The sequence below is a fragment of the Notolepis coatsorum genome (assembly GCF_963971535.1).
Source record: "Notolepis coatsorum genome assembly, chromosome: 1".
NCBI classification, from domain to species: Eukaryota; Metazoa; Chordata; class Actinopteri; order Aulopiformes; family Paralepididae; genus Notolepis; species Notolepis coatsorum.
This window is the reverse complement of record NC_140165.1, coordinates 101476442-101497795: the sequence shown is the minus strand read 5'-3', so window position 1 is coordinate 101497795 and position 21354 is coordinate 101476442. Positions and strand designations below refer to the sequence as shown.

Sequence of the window (21354 nt, the reverse complement as noted above, 5' to 3'; positions counted from 1 at the left end):
CTGGAGAGACCAGCCACTGGGAGGCAGGAGGCCTGGAGAGACCAGCCACTGGGAGGCAGGAGGTCTGGAGAGACCAGCCACTGGGAGGCAGGAGGCCTGGAGAGACCAGCCACTGGGAGGCAGGAGGCCTGGAGAGACCAGCCACTGGGAGGCAGGAGGTCTGGAGAGACCAGCCACTGGGAGGCAGGAGGCCTGGAGAGACCAGCCACTGGGAGGCAGGAGGCCTGGAGAGACCAGCCACTGGGAGGCAGGAGGCCTGGAGAGACCAGCCACTGGGAGGCAGGAGGCCTGGAGAGACCAGCCACTGGGAGGCAGGAGGCCTGGAGAGACAAGTCACTGGGAGGCAGGAGGCCTGGAGAGACCAGCCACTGGGAGGCAGGAGGCCTGGAGAGACCAGCCACTGGGAGGCAGGAGGGCTGGAGAGACCAGCCACTGGGAGGCAGGAGGCCTGGAGAGACCAGCCACTGGGAGGCAGGAGGCCTGGAGAGACCAGCCACTGGGAGGCAGGAGGCCTGGAGAGACCAGCCACTGGGAGGCAGGAGGCCTGGAGAGACAAGTCACTGGGAGGCAGGAGGCCTGGAGAGACCAGCCACTGGGAGGCAGGAGGGCTGGAGAGACCAGCCACTGGGAGGCAGGAGGCCTGGAGAGACCAGCCACTGGGAGGCAGGAGGCCTGGAGAGACCAGCCACTGGGAGGCAGGAGGCCTGGAGAGACCAGCCACTGGGAGGCAGGAGGCCTGGAGAGACCAGCCACTGGGAGGCAGGAGGCCTGGAGAGACCAGCCACTGGGAGGCAGGAGGCCTGGAGAGACCAGCGACTGGGAGGCAGGAGGCCTGGAGAGACCAGCCACTGGGAGGCAGGAGGCCTGGAGAGACCAGCCACTGGGAGGCAGGAGGCCTGGAGAGACCAGCCACTGGGAGGCAGGAGGCCTGGAGAGACCAGTGACTGGGTCAGTGATGTATAGATTGGGGGAAGATGGTAGCATCTAACGGTGCCAGGTCAGAGAGGGCAGAAATGTGTTTGGCTTAGCAGAGGTTGGTTCAGAGCGAGTGAGCACCACACTGCCAGCGAGGGGGTTTGTTTTTAATTCCTCTGAGACATAACACTGATAGCGAGTGTACTGTAGGCCCAGAGCAGGAGGGAGAGAGGTTCATCTTAATGAAAGTTTAATGGTGTTAAAGGTTATGCAGTTGTCATGACAGCACGTCGCATGACAACCAGAAGGCGGGCCGTCGTTGCTACGGCGAAGATCTATAAGTCGAACAGTGTTTCCGGGTGTAGGGCAGACTAGAATCTGACCAAGAGCGAGTAGGACTGAGATCACACAGAGGACACTCTCTCCTCTCATCACAGAGAGGAGGGGGGGGGGGGAGAATGCCACATCATCATTAGCTCCGGCTAACGCGAGGAGGGTTAGGCTAAAGACCAGGCCTGAACACTATTGGACTGAATAACAAAAGGACGATAGACGAACACACCGAAAGATCATTAGAATAGACTCTTCAAGGACGATACAATTTGATAACATCTGATAACATCTGATTATGAGGTTCTGTTTATAGCAATAAAACAACGCTTTTCCTCATAAGGTATTTCACGGTGTCGAAGTGTCGAATTCTTACGGAGGTGGAGAATTAGTATGGTTTATGGATTGCACTAACGGGGGAGATAAGGATCTTATCTACCAGTATCGGAGACGTCAGGACCATTAAAATGACACAACGCAGAGGAATTGGATGGAGGGCCAAACAGACGAAGACGTGATACTGGCCAGTTTGATCAGGATCTAACAGTTGGATTTGGGGTGCTTTTTCAATGTATGTGATGTATAGATTGGGGGAAGATGGTAGCATCTAACGGTGCCAGGTCAGAGAGGGCAGAAATGTGTTTGGCTTAGCAGAGGTTGGTTCAGAGCGAGTGAGCACCACACTGAGCAGGGTGTTTTGTTTTGCTGAAGACATAACACTGATAGCGAGTCCCATCCCAGAGAATGAAACGTTTAATGGTGTGAAAGGTTATTAACGCAGTTGTCATGACAACGCGGCACATGACAACCAGAAAGGGGTGGGCTATCGTTGCTACGGCGAAGATCTATAAGTCGAACGGTGTTTCCGGGTGTAAGGCAGACTAGAATCTGACCAAGAGCGAGTAGGACTGAGATCACACAGGAGACACTCTCTCCTCTCATCACAGAGAGGAGGGGGGGGGGGGAATGCCACATCATCATTAGCTCCGGCTAACGCGAGGAGGGTTAGGCTAAAGACCAGGCCTGAACACTATTGGACTGAATAACAAAAGGACGATAGACGAACACACCGAAAGATCATTAGAATAGACTCTTCAAGGACGATACAATTTGATAACATCTGATAACATCTGATTATGAGGTTCTGTTTATAGCAATAAAACAACGCTTTTCCTCATAAGGTATTTCACGGTGTCGAAGTGTTGAATTCTTACGGAGGTGGAGAATTAGTATGGTTTATGGATTGCACTAACGGGGGAGATAAGGATCTTATCAGCCAGTGTCGGAGAGACGTCAGGACCATTAAAATGACACAACGCAGAGGAATTGGATGGGGAGTCAAAACAGATGAAGACGTGATACTGGCCAGTTTGATCAGGATCTTACACCTGGAGAGACAAGCCACTGGGAGGCAGGAGGGCTGGAGAGACAAGCGCCTGGGTCAGGAGGCCTGGAGAGACCAGCCACTGGGTCAGGAGGCCTGGAGAGACCAGTGACTGGGTCAGGAGGCCTGGAGAGACCAGTGACTGGGTCAGGAGGCCTGGAGAGACCAGTGACTGGAGGCAGGAGGCCTGGAGCTTGTAGCCAGTGGTGGAAGAAGTACACAGTTCCTTTACTTAAGTAAAAGTAGAAATACTCAGATAAATCAGTCAATCAAAGTATTTGCTATTGAATGTACTTAAGTATCTAAAGTAAAAGTACACATTCTACACGACGTTTGTGTATCCATTGACCTCTACAGGTTGTGTTAAAGTGGAATGCGGTCCAGTTATGCTGCTCTGATTAAAGGTAATGTTAAAGTGGTATGTGGTCCAGTTATGCTGCTCTGATTACGTTCCTCTTGATGTTGACAGGCTTCAAATGTGAAACTTATATAATCTTCATAAATTTTTTATTTTGTACATATTATGTTTTCTATGCTAAATCCGTTTCTTCAAAGTAACTAGTAACTGATGGGTTCAGATAAATGTAGTGGAGTAAAAAGTACAATATCTCCCTTGAAATTGAGTAAAAGTATAAAGTTCCCTAAAATGAAAATACTGCAACAAGTAGCTCGAAATTGTACTTAAGTACAGTACTTGAGTTAAAGTACTTTACTTCCCACCACTGCTTGTAGCTGGCAGGCCCCCCCAGGCCCCCTGAGCCCACACCCTGGGATTATCCCACATTAACAGAACAAAGCTCTTTATCGATTCGAATCACAATTAAATGAGAACACAGAGAGGCTGCCACCCAGTTCAAACAAAACCCTCTCCCCTCTCCCTCCTCCCTTCTCCCCTCTTCCTTTCGCCTCTGCCTCTCCCCTCTCCCTCTCCCTCTCCACTCTCCCTAATCTCCGGGGACTCTGGGTCCTAATTAACACCTTGTCAGGTTCTCCATCCAAAGTACAGACGCAGGGTTTAGTAGAGACAGACGCCCAGGCCTTTACCCACGGTGTTTGAACGGGCCCAGGCCTCATCGCTACGCGCGGTGAACGGCGTGTCTCACCCGTCTCTATACAGACACACGTCCTCGCCAGGGTAGTGATGTCATCCAGGCCTCCATTATCATATATAAAGAGCTTACACTCCATCCAGCCAGACCCAGCAACAGATCATTTGAAAAAAATAAAAATAAAATGCGGCCTTTAACTCATTCAGCAGCATTCACGAGAAAAGTCGGGTTAACTCGCCATGCGTTGAGCGGCAATCATGAGAAAAGTTGGGTTTTAATCGTTATTTCTTTTATTCGCTATATCCATTCATTTTTCATCCATCCAGCCTGATGTTATCATTGGGAATGGGTCTGAGCTCGCAAAGGGCAAATACCACCGCCTACATCATTGAAATCCCTCCCCATTGGGCTGTGCAGCAATCTAACAAGTCCGGTCCAGGTTTTCCTTCTCGGGCAAGACTAACGTTATAACCAGTGTTGTGCTAGTTACTGAAAAATAGTAACTCAGTTACTTTACTAGTTACTTCATTTCAAAGTAACTTCGTTACTGTACTAGTTACTTACACCCAAAAGTAATGAGTTACTGTGAAAAGTAACTATTTAGTTATTTAAAAAAAAAAAAAAAAAAAAAAAATTGCTCAAGTCCCATGCCCCATATACTCAAAATCGGTTGATCAACTTGACAGTTTCCATTCACATCACCGAACTCTGCTAAGCAATGTGGTCTAGAGCGTTTCATTATATATTCCCTCCCCGCTGTATGTATATTTCTCTCCCACCCACCCACCCCCTCCTAATGTACAGTCCCCTCCCCATCATATGTATATACTCTGTCAGGATCTAGGGGTAACAGTACTGTATATTTGAATACCGCTTATGTCACAAATGTATCAGTACTAAATACCTATATGTCCCTATGCCATAAATGTCATGTATGTTGTGTATGTCATAAATGTCTATATGAATTGAAAATGGGGGACCCTGATGGAAACAAGACAAACGTCTTTCTCAGGTCTGCATCCCCTTAACAATTGTATGTATTGAGCCGTACTGTATTGTACCCATTCTGCAATCTGTTAAATAAAGTTTTCATTCATTCATTCATTCATCCATTCATTAATTCATTCATAACCATCTTGCAGCGTTGTTTAAGATATCAATCAAAGCATTGCAACGTTAGAATAGTTAGGATATCAATTGTGCATGAAAGGACTATATTTATATTGTTTGATTAGTATTATGAGATTCCCTGGCAGATTTCGTACAGTCAAAATCCGTTGATCTTGAGTTTCAGTGAACACATTGCACTCACCGTCACCAGTCTGCGGTGGTCGAGATGTAACGTTAGTCCAGTTGACTCCAGCAGCCCTTCAAACATGTTCTTTATCTCGTTTCCATGTTGTATATTAATTATCTCTCCAAGTAGTTGCTAAATGGTTTGTTAGTTCGTTATTATTACTGCGTTCTTATTATGTAGATTCATAGCGAGCGTCCTCTTGTTGTTTACTGTAGAGAGCGTCTATTTCTTTCAGAACGTCAGTGGCCAATCAGAAGTGCGAAAACCAGAATGAGGCTACGGAAAGAAATAATAATAATACTTCGTTTTATATAGCGCCTTTCAGTCTACAGTAAACAAAACAAACGCAGGCGAAATAAGGACGCTCGCTATGAATCTACATAAAAATAACGCAGTAACGAACTAACAAACCATTCAGTAACGTAAGTAGCGTTACTGAATTTCAAAAGTAATGCGTTAGAGTACTAGTTGCGGCAAAAAGTAACTTCGTTTCTGTAACGCGTTACTTTGTAACGCGTTAGTCCCAACACTGGTTATAACACATGGATTTGGGACACTCGGAGCAGCATGGATTATGCATTTTGGACATATAACGTTGGATCAATAAACACGATCAATATTTGGAATGGCGATCAGTAATTGGATTAATATTTTTGCAGTACATCAGAGACCAGGTAAGGACTCTATGTTACCAATCTTGGGTTGATCAGATGTTTCGTTCGCCACCATCGGAGCGTGTGTGTGTGTGTGTGTGTGTGTGTTTCTGCCGTTGGCTGCGGCCAAGGCACTGAGAAGCGATTTTCAGCCCCGCTTCTGTATCGTGCATGATGACACATATAATACCGATAATCTAGCGTTATTTTCAGAACGATTCATAAATCAAGCGACAAATGGCACGATTTCTAAGGAAATACATTGAAGCGGGGTTTGCTCAAGTTTCTTGACATTAGACAGAACTCTCTGGAAATATACTATAAACGGAAATGTATGTATGAAAAAATGTTGACTGGAAGAAACTCACTGACAATCGACGGGTGTATTAGATCCATAGCTATAATATTTCATATAGTTTTAGCACTCGCAAGTTTGGCTTTCTCCCCATTGAACAAAGCGATGGCGTTCTACCCAGAAGGTAAACAGCGAGCCCTAGGCGCTGAATCAGTTAAATGTGCTCCAAACCTAACTGTTATTGAGCTGTGCGTGTGTGTGTCTGTGCGTGTGTGACTGTGTGTATGCTTGTGTGCGTCTGTGCGTCTGTGTGTGTGTGTGTGTGTGTGTGTGTGTGTGTGTGTGTGTGTGTGTGTGTCTGTGTGCGTGTGTGTGTGTGTGTGTGTGTGTGTGTGTGTGTGTGTGTCTGTGTGCGCGTGTGTGTGTGTGTGTGTGTGTGTGTGTGTGTCTGTGTGCGCGCGCGTGTGTGTGTGTGTGTGTGTGTGTGTGTGTGTGTGTGTGTGTGTGTGTGTGTGTGTGTGTGTGTGTGTGTGTGTGTACCAGTAGCTCTCTCTATGTATGTGGGTGGGTGTGGTGTGTGTGTGTGTGTGTGTGTGTGTGTGTGTGTGTGTGTGTGTGTGTGTGTGTGTGTGTGTGTGTGTGTGTGTGTGTGTGTGTGTGTGTGTATGTGTGTACCAGTAGCTCTCTCTATGTATGTGGGTGGGTGTGGGTGTGTGTGTGTGACTTGACTTGGAGTGGAGGCTCTATGCACTCTTGAACTTTAATACACACACCCCCAGAATTGCTTCCTTTCTTACCGCCAAAACAGCGTAGGCTGTGTGAACAATCACGTCGGGATAGCACACCTCCAGGGGCCTTTCTGACCAGACCCGAAAGCCAACTCGTACACAGAGCGGTGCTGAGCTAGCTCATTGTTTCCAGCGGAGGACCCCCTGCAGTGCAGACCGCAGAGCATGAAGCTTGCGGTTATGAAAACACATCAAGTGAAGCTTCCCCCAACGAGGCCAGTGCAGGCTCCATCAAAAGCACAGCTGACTCAAATTGATGCGTTTCAAGAAATCCTATTTTTCAAAGTAGGGAGGAGAAGAAGGCAGGGCTCCGATCGCACTCCAAAAAGATGTACCAGCGCTGACTATTCACTCTTGAACTTTAATTCTACTCAGTAGGGTGGAGGATTCTACCTTCCTCAATGAAATACTAGTAAAGAAGACGCATCAGTGCCGTTTCATCCCCTGTGAGAGTTGCCACTTTTGACAATGAGCACCTACCGTAAGCCTTGAGCACAGTATGGATAGATAACAGATCAACAATGATGTTCTTGTCATCTTTGGTCTTGACAAAACCAAACTAATGGAGTAACTAGTTGTTTTTTTGACGCGGTAACTGTAATAGTATTATTGAAATATACTGGGAGAAATAATTTTATTGCTATGACGTGTTACTGCCAAACACTGATTATTAGTATTACTACGTGTTCATTATATATATTCGTTAATTCTTCCACATTTTTCTTTGAATTAGTTCTTTGCTACAGATTTAGTAAAAATAAGTAAAAGCCCAAGTGAAACCCTAAAGTAAAAGCCCAGGTGAAACCCTAAAGTAAAAGCCCAGGTGAAACCCTAAAGTAAAAGCCCAGGTGAAACCCTAAAGTAAAAGCCCAAGTGAAACCCTAAAGTAAAAGCCCAGGTGAAACACTAAAGTAAAAGCCCAAGTGAAACCCTAAAGTAAAAGCCCAAGTGAAACCCTAAAGTAAAAGCCCAAGTGAAACCCTAAAGTAAAAGCCCAAGTGAAACCCTAAAGTAAAAGCCCAAGTGAAACACTAAAGTAAAAGCCCAGGTGAAACACTAAAGTAAAAGCCCAGGTGAAACACTAAAGTAAAAGCCCAGGTGAAACCCTAAAGTAAAAGCCCAGGTGAAACCCTAAAGTAAAAGCCCAAGTGAAACCCTAAAGTAAAAGCCCAAGTGAAACCCTAAAGTAAAAGCCCAGGTGAAACCCTAAAGTAAAAGCCCAGGTGAAACCCTAAAGTAAAAGCCCAGGTGAAACCCTAAAGTAAAAGCCCAAGTGAAACCCTAAAGTAAAAGCCCAGGTGAAACCCTAAAGTAAAAGCCCAGGTGAAACCCTAAAGTAAAAGCCCAGGTGAAACCCTAAAGTAAAAGCCCAGGTGAAACCCTAAAGTAAAAGCCCAAGTGAAACCCTAAAGTAAAAGCCCAGGTGAAACCCTAAAGTAAAAACCCTAGTGAAACCCTAAAGTAAAAGCCCAGGTGAAACCCTAAAGTAAAAGCCCAGGTGAAACCCTAAAGTAAAAGCCCAAGTGAAACCCTAAAGTAAAAGCCCAAGTGAAACCCTAAAGTAAAAGCCCAAGTGAAACCCTAAAGTAAAAGCCCAAGTGAAACCCTAAAGTAAAAGCCCAAGTGAAACCCTAAAGTAAAAGCCCAGGTGAAACCCTAAAGTAAAAACCCTAGTGAAACCCTAAAGTAAAAGCCCAGGTGAAACCCTAAAGTAAAAGCCCAGGTGAAACCCTAAAGTAAAAGCCCAGGTGAAACCCTAAAGTAAAAGCCCAGGTGAAACCCTAAAGTAAAAGCCCAGGTGAAACCCTAAAGTAAAAGCCCAGGTGAAACCCTAAAGTAAAAGCCCAGGTGAAACCCTAAAGTAAAAGCCCAGGTGAAACCCTAAAGTAAAAGCCCAAGTGAAACCCTAAAGTAAAAGCCCAGGTGAAACCCTAAAGTAAAAGCCCAGGTGAAACCCTAAAGTAAAAGCCCAGGTGAAACCCTAAAGTAAAAGCCCAGGTGAAACCCTAAAGTAAAAGCCCAAGTGAAACCCTAAAGTAAAAGCCCAGGTGAAACCCTAAAGTAAAAACCCTAGTGAAACCCTAAAGTAAAAGCCCAGGTGAAACCCTAAAGTAAAAGCCCAGGTGAAACCCTAAAGTAAAAGCCCAGGTGAAACCCTAAAGTAAAAGCCCAGGTGAAACCCTAAAGTAAAAGCCCAGGTGAAACCCTAAAGTAAAAGCCCAGGTGAAACCCTAAAGTAAAAGCCCAGGTGAAACCCTAAAGTAAAAGCCCAAGTGAAACCCTAAAGTAAAAGCCCAGGTGAAACCCTAAAGTAAAAGCCCAGGTGAAACCCTAAAGTAAAAGCCCAGGTGAAACCCTAAAGTAAAAGCCCAGGTGAAACCCTAAAGTAAAAGCCCAGGTGAAACCCTAAAGTAAAAGCCCAAGTGAAACCCTAAAGTAAAAACCCTAGTGAAACCCTAAAGTAAAAACCCTAGTGAAACCCTAAAGTAAAAACCCTAGTGAAACCCTAAAGTAAAAACCCTAGTGAAACCCTAAAGTAAAAACCCTAGTGAAATCCTAAAGTAAAACCCCTAGTGAAAGTTGACCCTAAAGTAAAAACCCTAGTGGACATTAGCTGTTTTTCTTTTTTTGTCTTCTCCCATCCCCCAATTTTGTTGTGATGCCAATTCCCTCCTGGTCATTGCGCTGCCTTACAGATCACCTCCCCACTGAACAGCTGCCCTGACCGACCAGTAGGAGTAGGACTCGCCACCCCACCGGCTTCCCACCGGCAAACACTGACTTATGTTTGTAGGGACGACCGACCTAGCCGGTGGTACCGCTGCCGGGAATTGAACCTGGATCTTCGCGGTGGCAGTCGAGTGCTTAGACCTCTACACTACCCAGCTGTGCCATGTCGGGTTCCCTCTACACACACACCCCTCCCCGGGTTCCCTCTACACACACACCCCTCCCCAGGTTCCCTCTACACACACACCCCTCCCCAGGTTCCCTCTACACACACACCCCTCCCCAGGTTCCCTCTACACACACACCCCTCCCCAGGTTCCCTCTACACACACACCCCTCCCCAGGTTCCCTCTACACACACACCACTCCCCGGGTTCCCTCTACACACACACCCCTCCCCAGGTTCCCTCTACACACACACCCCTCCTCAGGTTCCCTCTACACACACACCCCTCCCCAGGTTCCCTCTACACACACACCCCTCCCCAGGTTCCCTCTACACACACACCACTCCCCGGGTTCCCTCTACACACACACCACTCCCCGGGTTCCCTCTACACACACACCCCTCCCCAGGTTCCCTCTACACACACACCACTCCCCAGGTTCCCTCTACACACACACCACTCCCCAGGTTCCCTCTACACACACACCCCTCCCCAGGTTCCCTCTACACACACACCCCTCCCCAGGTTCCCTCTACACACACACCCCTCCCCAGGTTCCCTCTACACACACACCCCTCCCCAGGTTCCCTCTACACACACACCCCTCCCCAGGTTCCCTCTACACACACGGCTCCTTCCCCGCCGCCACTCACATAACTCAGCCGACCAGACGGACAAACAAACGGGTCTGGAGAGAGACGGCTGAGTCGGCGGCTGACTCGTCCGAGAGGAACGCGGCTGTATGTCTTCGTTGTCACGGCGCCTGGGCAGGATGAGCCCGGGCTTGCACGGCCTTGCGTCAGCTGGCATTCCGGGGCCCCCTCTCTCTCCGTGCCCTCTCCCATCGTCCTATCCGCGCTGGATCTATTCTCGGGACCTGCCTCTGAGTCACGCCGCGCCCCGCCCCTGTGTCTGCCGCCAGCTCATTCTCATTCCTCTCCTCCTGCCTGCTCCTTCTCTCCACTTCTTCTTCTTCTTCTTCTTCTTCTTCTTCTTCTTCTTCTTCTTCTTCTTCTTCTTCTTCTCCTCCTCCTGCTTGTCCGGTTCCAGACTCGTCTCAGAGGGGAGGCCCATTAATGAAAATAAAACCAGTGAATGCTTTCCAGTAACTCCCCATGTCCTCTCCTCCAACAGGGTAACTAGGTTCACCTCTCTCTCTCTCTCTCTCTCTCTCTCTCTCTCTCTCTCTCTCTCTCTCTCTCTCTCTCTCTCTCTCTCTCTCTCTCTCTCTCTCTCTCTCTCTCTCTCTCTCTCTCTCTCTCTCTCTCTCCTCTCCCCCTCTCTCCCTCTCTCTCTGACCTACATTCAGAGAGCCAGACAAAACCTCTGGGGTTATGCTGGGGCTTGACGCTGGGTTAAGATAAACACAGACGCTGCCAGATGACCGTCCCCGGGCACCGTCCCCGGGCACCGCCCCCCGCACACCGCCCCCACGCTCGCTGGTCCAAACCCACTCTCTCACGCCGCATCCAGCATCGGATACACTTATCGCATCCAAATCCTTTCACATCCCTTATCCCATTGAAACACATTTGTGTGTATATGCAGGCTATATAATGCATTTTTAGCAAGCGTTCTAGGTCTAAATGGGTTATTAAAGCTTTCACTGCGCTCAGTGCAGTAACAAAACAGGCTATAAGTAACACATCAAGCTCATTAATAACTTACAGTGGAATTACTGGGTTTGAGGGGGGAAACATTTGATCAGAGGGTTTGTTTTGGCTCAGAGCTTTAACAGTTTGAGTGCCAGCCATTAACATGGGAAACATGGGAAACATGGTTAAATGCCAGGACCCACTTCAATGATAGCGCTCTAAACGCATAATCTCTGTCTTAAATTATGGCTATGTGTCTAATCTGCCTGTCGCTTATCAATGACTTGTTTGCAGTCAACATTGTCGAAACGGATTGTTTTTTAATCGGTTAATTTTCGTTTTATAGCATTTTGAAAAGCCCTCGTTTTTCAGGAAAATATATAGATTCTGTGATAAAAGGCATTTACTGGAATATTCTAGCATACACAAAAACGTTGTAATTTTTCTGCCTATTTATGAATCGTTTTCAAATAAACGCTCGATTATCGATAGTATATGTGTACTTATGCACGCTATAGAGGCGGGCTGAAAAATCGATTCTCTCATTTCCTCATCAGCGATCACAGAGTTATCCATGGATTTGCTTTGAAGGTAAAGCAGTGGGGGAGTCGAGTCTACTGCATTTTGACTCTCAGAGTCACTAACCAGGAGTCAGACTCTCAGAGTCACTAACCAGGAGTCAGAGTCGACTCTACTGCATTTTGACTCTCAGAGTCACTAACCAGGAGTCAGAGTCGACTCTACTGCATTTTGACTCTCAGAGTCACTAACCAGGAGTCCTAAGTCAGAGTCGACTCTCTGTCATTACCATCTGCTTCTCTGGATAGAATTCAGACCACGCCTGATTGATCAATACATAATAGACTACAAATAAAGTCTAAATAAACTAAATCACAAGGTAATGCCCCCATGGGCTGTACCTACAAGTCTTCTCTTTAAACGAGTCAAGAAGAAACATCACAATAAATCAAGAACAAAAAACACCATAAAATCCAAATATGCAACACTCCCAGACATTCCCCAATGAAGATAAGGAAAAACTCACAAAAAACCTAGCAATAGGAAAAAAGCACCACAGGCGACATGGAGGAGAGATACCTCAGATGGGCTGTTCGAAGGGGGATTTCAAGAAGACTTCACATCTTGAAGCTTGAAACCTTTCCGATGCCTTAAAACTGATACCGAAAATCAGTACGATACCGATTCTGTGTGGGTATCGTTCTTCCCCGATACCCAACCCCCAGTGTTAACAGGCAGAAGCACACTTACTGATTCCGCTCCACTTGCAGCACCATCTCCAGGTCGCTGGAGGACAGCACTATCTCCCCTCCGTCTGGGTGTTGTTCCTGTGAGGGCGAGAGAAGTCGGTCAGGTCTCAACGCGCCAAGAAACACCCTGTCCGGGTTTAACCCTTTCACTGCGACCATACAGAAGGTTAACCCTTTCACTGCCACACGGCAAAGGGTTAACCCTGTCACTACCACACTACATAGGGTTAACCCTTTCACTACCACACTACAGACGGTTTGTAGTGTGGTAGTGAAAGGTTAACCTTCTGTAGTGTGGTAGTGAAAGGGTTAATCACATAGTTACACACATGTTATTTCAACATTCATTGAATCTTTTCTTCATAAAGATTAATCATTTGTATAATTTGTAGGCGTGTAATGATGCATCGATTAATCGAAATGCATCGATTCTAATGTGACGATTCAAATGCATCGATTTTAATATGTTAGAATAGATTATAATCTAAATTAATCGAAATAAAAAATGTTTTATTTTATTATTTCTTTTTAACACATTGGGCGCCGGGCATTGTGCCCATCTTATACCACTCTGTAAGCCTATGGACATGTTTAACTTCTTTGCAGGGCTATAACTTTTTAAATTGTATTGCTATATTGACATTACTATGGCCCATTCAACATCGATTATCTATCGTTCCGGATGTGGGAACGTTATATTTTTTCATTCATACATTGTTGTGTTAATACCGTCTTGATTATAAGTATGTTTATAAGCTTTTCTGCTGTAATTCCAAAAACGCATAGGCCCAAACGCATATGATAGATTATCGATTGCCGTTTCTTTCCTATACACGCTATATTAAAAAATTCAAATGTATATGATCGGTATACATTATGCTTCATCATGCGTGGCGGAAAGGGGGGGCGGGGGTCGTCTATAATTCCTTTATTGTCAGTAACGGCTTTATGTAGTATGGGTTGATATATTGATCAGACTGTTTGCAAACAAAGAAACGCACAATCGGGCTGAAAATAACGTTACTGTCTTACCGTTACTGTCTTACCGTTACTGTCTTACCGTTCGCCGATGAGACTGGAAGAAAAAGATCCCAATTATTTGACGCCGATCGCCTAGATCCATTTCCGGTTTGTATGGCGCAATAAACGCCAAAATCATATCGATTATTGCGTTATGGAAGCGAAGTATGGAAGTTATGCACGCCAGTGTTTGTCTGGACCCACGTAACAAGATATTACTGCCGGAGGAATTTCCTCGATGCACCGATCACAACTTCCGGTTTTGAGAGTGTAACTCGCCCGACCATCCACCAGGCGGCGGTATTGAGGCGTTGCAATCTCATTCAGGGTCCCGCTGCAGCACCGGAGGTTGGCTGGATGAATTATGAATGCCATGGCGAAAAAATTAAATATTGATTTAAAAAACGGCTTACGCCGTTGTTGGCGAACAGCGCATGGCGGCCAAAAACGGCGTAACTCGTTTATAGCGACCAATGTGTTAATGTTTTTTTTTTTTGTGTATTGTTTTTATTGACCTATAGTCCATTCATGCTGAGTGAATCAGTTCCCCCAGCCACATTTGTGTATTCAAAAATCTTTGGGGAATTAACTGATTAATCGTAATAGAAATTAATCGTTGTGAGGTCGCATCGTTACACCCCTAATAATTTGTGTAAACATACATCATCCCCCGTCCCATGGCTATGTGAAGGATGGGAGATACTACTGCCACGAGGAGAGGAGAAGCAATTAGGCAGCTGATTAGGACTGATAGAACACACCTGTGCACCACGAGATCACCCACATCCCACACACACACACACCAGACACACATAACATAAAACACTAGGACAGACAGAGTATGGTTGAGTGGAGGTGAGGTGAGGTAGGAGCGGAGTACAGAGAGAGAGAGTGATTGTTGATACAGAGTTTTGTGAGGTGAGAGGTAGTTGAGAGGAGAGGTGAAGGCGAGAAGGTGTTCATTGTGTACTGGACCCTAGACTGGCTGAGAAATCCCCCTTGTGTACTGACCCTGGACCGGAAGACAAACTCTGAGTATTGAACAATCCCTTTTTTGTACGAGAGCCTGATATACGTGTTTTGACCCTGGACTGTTATACGATTACTAGAGGTGTAACGGTACGTGTATTCGTCGCGCGAATTTACGGTACGGCCGCCACGGTGAGGTACGCGCAGCCATATGACGAATACGCCCCACAGCGCAAACACACGAGTCCCACATGCAGGCACTCGCGAGGTCCGTGCGAGAACAGCGAGCGGCACACCGAGTCCCCGACTTCAGTTCAGAGCGGGCGAAAGTGCACGGAGAAAGGCACATTTACATTGGAACAGCTGCAGGGTCATTACAATTTTACAGTTTTCTTTCGTTTTCTTGTTCGCCCAATAACGTTAACCAAATGAAACCAATGGAAAGAAACACACACGCGTCGCCGACACACACACACGCGCCAACAAACACATCAACATTCTCCCCCGCCGGACTCACAGGCACAATCAAATAAAAAAAAGAAACATACTTTTCCGGACAGATCATTTGAGCTCCACTGTGTTTAAATCCAAATAATCCTCTGCCATTGTTGTAATATGTCATCTGTTCTCTAGTATTCAGTCTCGTTGTGAAGTAAAATTCTCTCTAGAAGTGAAACTGAAACTTAGCAAGGATAAGTTGTTAAAGGGGCAGTAGGCAAGTGGATGCCTGAACACAGAATGACACCAGTATCACTGACTACCACGGCAAGCCTATAGAAAATTATTCTATTTAATAATAATAATTATCATAATTATCATAAATATAATATATAAATAAATAAATTATATTAACACTTTGATTGCCTAAGGTTAAATTCATATATACCATCCGTTGCCAGCTCTATTTAACATGGAGAAGTTCCCCTTCTTTGCAGGGCTATAACTTTTTAAATTCTATTGCTAGATTGCCATTATTAGGGCCCATTCAAGGTCCTATATGTATTGTTCATGGTGTAGCAACGTTAAACTTTTTCATTCACATATTCATACTAAAATATGGTCTAAAGTATAAGTATGTTTTCATCTCTTTCTGCAGCTTTCTCCAGAACGTGATTTATAGCCCCAAATGCATTATATTGATGATGAAATACAGTTTGGTAGGAATCTGTGCGAGATAAAAAATTTCAATTGGACGTACTTCTAGAATTTACTACACGTCATCTGATGTTGACCGGATGGGCGAGGGGGCGTTTATAATTCCGTGGGCAACGTTATACCATTCATCTAATGTGGGTCATATGTTCATCATAGCAGTTAGTAAAGAACACGTTAGAATATAACGCTAAAACTCACCCCAGTCTCCTCAGGCCGTTGGGCGATCAGCGTGGAGTAAACAGTTTTCAATTATGGGATGTCGAAATACCGGATCTATTTCCAGGTTGTATAATAGTATATACGTCCAAATCATGTTGTTTTTTCGAGTTATTTCCACCGATCGATGTTCACTGTGTGAAGACTGAGTCTCTCTAACATTAGCGAGTGCCCGGACCACATATGGAGTGAGTCCTGCCGGGTTAAAGGTTGACATCCGGTTTTTCGATCTGCCGATCGGCCACCAGATGGCGCTCTTGAACCGCTAGAGGATTGAGAGGAGATCAGAACTGTGTGTCAAGGCTGCAGAGGGGAAATATGATTCCGATCACAGATTTTTGAAATATTGATATCAAAGACGAGTTCCGGCGTCCTCTGCAACTTGAGCATGGCGGGGAATGACGAGTTCCGGCGTTTTCGGCAGTTAAAGTGTTAATAATAATTATTATAAAAAAAAAATCTGTTGTACCGAACTCATACCGAACCGTGACCCCAATACCGAGGTACGTACCGAACCGTGGCTTCTGTGTACCGTTACACCCCTAACGATTACCCTATTGCCCAACAATAAATATCATTTATTTATTGAAATTGTGCTTGTGTGGACATTGAAATTGTTTGTTTTGGTCCGTGTCGAGCTTGAACCCCACCAGGCTCGTCACAATACATATATGTTTTTTGGGGAATCAATCAAACAAAAACAGTACAATATACAACGTAGGCATATGATTACATGGCTGCAGGCCCGAACACAGCAGCGACTGGGCCCTGAAGAGGTCCAGTGAATAGGAGCTCATATAATGCTTTTCTAGACAATCAAAAGCGCTTTACAATGTGGAGCATAAATTGCCTGCTCCACCATCAATGTGTAGCAGCCAATCAGGCACACAACACAACACACTACACTACTGTTTCCCACAGGATTTTCAGAGACTATGGGGGGTGAACCTCCGACCCTACATTTTAAAGTTAAATGCATCAATCTGGTGCACTTTGAGAGCAAAATAAAGAGGCTAGATCTATGATGAACTTTGTGCTCAAAACACAAAATCGACTAGACTAGTGCTTCCCAATCCTCTCCTCGAAGCACCCCAGCCGTTCAATGTATTTGTTAAATTCCTGATTCAACTTAACTAGCCCTTTATTAGTTGAATCAAGGTGTGCTGGTGGTGGAATTTAACAAATACATGGAACGGCTGGGGTGTCTCGAGGAGAGGTTTGGGAACCACTGGACTAGAGCATACATTTTAGCCATCAAAGAAAAAGTGGTTACCTGTGTTGAACTGGTTTATTTTTTAGAAAGAAAAAAATATATAGTGGATTACTATTACGACTACTACCACTGCCAATACTACTGATACATCCCTATTGGCAAACTTTATATTTAAAAAAAATTGTAAAATAAATAAATAAAAAATTATTATTATATTTATTTTTTTATTCACTTTTTTTTTTGGTTCATTATACAACTGTGGCGGGCCGCCACAGTCTAGGTAATTAATGGGAAACCCTACACTACACGACACAACACACGACACGACACACTACACGACACACTACACGACACACTACACGACACACTACACGACACACTACACGACACACTACACTACACGACACACTACACGACACAATACACGACACACTACACGACACACTACACGACACACTACACGACACACTACATGACACACTACATGACACATTATAAAACGGCATGCACATTTCTCGATTCTGATTGGCTGAAACAGTCAAGTTACACGTGGGTATTTGTAATAACCCCACGCTCTTGGTCCCAGGACTCGCCCACAACCGAATTACTATCACTCCGCCGTGCGAGTTTTTAGAAATGCAAGCAAGATGGCGGACAGTAAACGTTACGAAAGGATATGGTGATAAGGTCATAAAGACTAAATGAAAAACGATTCTGTCACGGCGAATGTGTTAGTTTCTTAAACAATGTTGGATGATGTAATTGATGGGTCATGAGTCATTGTGGAACAAAATAATAATCGCGCAAATTGATTGATTGATTGATTAATTGCAAATCTTTTTCTTTTCTTTTTTTTACCTACTTTCTATAGAAGCAGCTGGGAGGTGCGCTGATTTAAGTGAGCGTGGATTATTGAATTGATTGATTGATTGATTGATTGCTAATTTTATTACTGTCCGCCTTGTTTCCAACTGGTTAAGTTTAGGCACTCTTTCGAAGTCGCTCTCTTTTGAAGTTGGTTAAGGTTATAGTTTGTCTTTAGAGCAGGGCGATAGACCACCAGCCCTGATTCCAAACTCTAACCATAACCAACTTCGAAAGAGAGCGACTTCAAAAGAGTGCCTAAACATAACCAGTTGGAAACAAGGCGGACAGTAATAAAATTAGCAATCAATCAATCAATCAATTCAATAATTCACGCTCACTTAAAACAGTGCACCTCCCAGCTGCTTCTATAGAAAGTAGGTTTAAAAAAAATATATTTAAAAAACTCTTATAGGGCAAAGAAAAGCATCTAAGAATGAAGTTCTATAGAAAGTAGGTTCAAAACAAAAGAAAAGTTGGATGTGTTAGTTTGTTGGATGTCTAGTTGAAAGACAGTTGGATGTGTTAGTTTGTTGGATGTCTAGTTGAAAGACAGTTGGATGTGTTAGTTTGTTGGATGTCTTAGTTGAAAGACAGCTGGATGTGTTAGTTTGTTGGATGTCTTAGTTGAGAGTCAGTGAGAACAGTTGGATGCACTTCCGAGCTGCTTCCACATGGAGGCAACTTCTCTTTTTTCTTTTTTGGGAACTACTTTTTCTAAGGATGGTTTTTTCAATAAATCTTCAATTAATGTGTGTTTATTGTATAGCAATAAGGTTGGATGAATGCGCCAGTTGTATAAAAGCCATTACACCACGTGCAGTCGTGGGTTGTGAGAATTAGACCATGCCTAGGGGGGTCTAACGACCACCTAGGGGTCTAAAGACCACCCCTAGGCATGGTCTAATTCTCACAACCCACTCCTGCGCGTGATGTAATGCTTTACTACACGACACGACGATTCAACCTCACAACGATTAGATTAGATTCTTCAGGCAAAGATTCAATGCATCATGAAATCTCTTCATTTTACCACGATTCGATTCGCTAAATTTTCAGCTAATTCCCCAAAAAATGCTGAATACACAAATGTGGCTGGGGGAACTGATTCACTCAGCATGAATGGACTATAGGAAAAAAAAACTATTCTAACATTTTCAAATCGATGCAGTTGAATCGTCACATTAGGATCGATGCATCGTTACACCCCTAAACACGACACGACACACAACACGACACACTACACTACACACTACACTACACACTACACTACACGACACACTACACGACACACAACCCGACACACTACACGACACACTACACAACACACAACACGACACACAACACACTACACGACGCGACACACTACACAACACACTACACAACACACTACACGACACACAACACACTACACAACACACTACACAACACACTACACAACACACTACACTACACGACACACTACACGACACACTACACGACACACTACACGACACACAACACGACACACAACACACTACACGACGCGACACACTACACAACACACTACACAACACACTACACGACACACAACACACTACACAACACACTACACAACACAACACACTACACAACACACTACACTACACGACACACTACACGACACACAACCCGACACACAACCCGACACACTACACGACACACTACACTACACACTACACGACACACTACACGACACACAACCCGACACACAACCCGACACACTACACAACACACTACACTACACACTACACACTACACGACACACAACACACTACACAACACACTACACAACACACTACACAACACAACACACTACACAACACACTACACTACACGACACACTACACGACACACTACACGACACACAACCCGACACACAACCCGACACACTACACTACACACTACACTACACACTACACGACACACAACACACTACACAACACACTACACAACACACTACACTACACGACACACTACACGACACACTACACGACACACAACTAGGGTTGGGCACCGAAAACCGGTTCTAATAGGAACCGGTTCCTAACTTCCGGTTCTGGAATTTCGATTTTTTTTTTTTTTACTTTTTTTTTTTTTTTTACTTTAATACCCTAGTTACAGTACAGCAACCAAATTAAACTGTATCAAGTCAACTGAAAATGTGAATAGTATGATTTTCTTTTTGAAAAAAAAAATAAAATAAAAAAATCTCCTTCGAAATAAGCTATGACCTGTTTTGACCTGCACCTCAAAGAATCGGAATCGAGAATCGTTTAGAACAGGAATCGATATGGAGAATCGGAATCGGAACCGGAATCGTTCAAATCCAAACGATGCCCAACCCTACACACAACCCGACACACAACCCGACACACTACACGACACACTACACTACACACTACACTACACACTACACGACACACAACACACTACACAACACAACACACTACACAACACACTACACAGCGGCTGAACGGCTTGGAAGACGAGGATTGATATCAGGCGGCAACGCATAATCGAACAGTAGCTAACCTCTTCTAAATTAACATTTTGTTTGAATTCCGACTCAAAGAAATTACAAGAGGTTTGTCTCCGATGAGCGGGGTAACGTGAGAGAGATCCAGTGAGCTCCACAGAGATGAGCGGGGTAACGTGAGAGAGATCCAGTGAGCTCCACAGAGATGAGCGGGGTAACGTGAGAGAGATCCAGTGAGCTCCACAGAGATGAGCGGGGTAACGTGAGAGAGATCCAGTGAGCTCCACAGAGATGAGCGGGGTAACGTGAGAGAGATCCAGTGAGCTCCACAGAGATGAGCGGGGTAACGTGAGAGAGATCCAGTGAGCTCCACAGAGATGAGCGGGGTAACGTGAGAGAGATCCAGTGAGCTCCACAGAGATGAGCAGCAGGGTAACGTGAGAGAGATCCAGTGAGCTCCACAGAGATGAGCGGGGTAACGTGAGAGAGATCCAGTGAGCTCCACAGAGATGAGCGGGGTAACGTGAGAGAGATCCAGTGAGCTCCACAGAGATGAGCAGCAGGGTAACGTGAGAGAGATCCAGTGAGCTCCACAGAGATGAGCGGGGTAACGTGAGAGAGATCCAGTGAGCTCCACAGAGATGAGCAGGGTAACGTGAGAGAGATCCAGTGAGCTCCACAGAGATGAGCGGGGTAACGTGAGAGAGTTCCAGTGAGCTCCACAGAGATGATGAGCAGGGTAACGTGAGAGAGATCCAGTGAGCTCCACAGAGATGAGCAGCAGGGTAACGTGAGAGAGATCCAGTGAGCTCCACAGAGATGAGCAGCAGGGTAACGTGAGAGAGATCCAGTGAGCTCCACAGAGATGAGCGGGGTAACGTGAGAGAGATCCAGTGAGCTCCACAGAGATGAGCGGGGTAACGTGAGAGAGATCCAGTGAGCTCCACAG

At 45.3% G+C, this 21354-nt stretch overlaps 1 protein-coding gene across 1 annotated transcript in view; it reads right to left on the bottom strand.

Annotated features, from left to right (window-relative positions):
- Window positions 1-21354, bottom strand: part of LOC311244932 (disintegrin and metalloproteinase domain-containing protein 33-like) — a gene marked incomplete at its 3' end in the record, with an annotated part of 311892 nt that overhangs the window by 117674 nt on the left and 172864 nt on the right. Inside the window, exon 3 of the mRNA XM_084334639.1 lies at window positions 12473-12549. Coding sequence (XP_084190765.1) covers window positions 12473-12549 — 77 coding nt within the window. The remainder of the gene's footprint in view (window positions 1-12472; window positions 12550-21354) is intronic.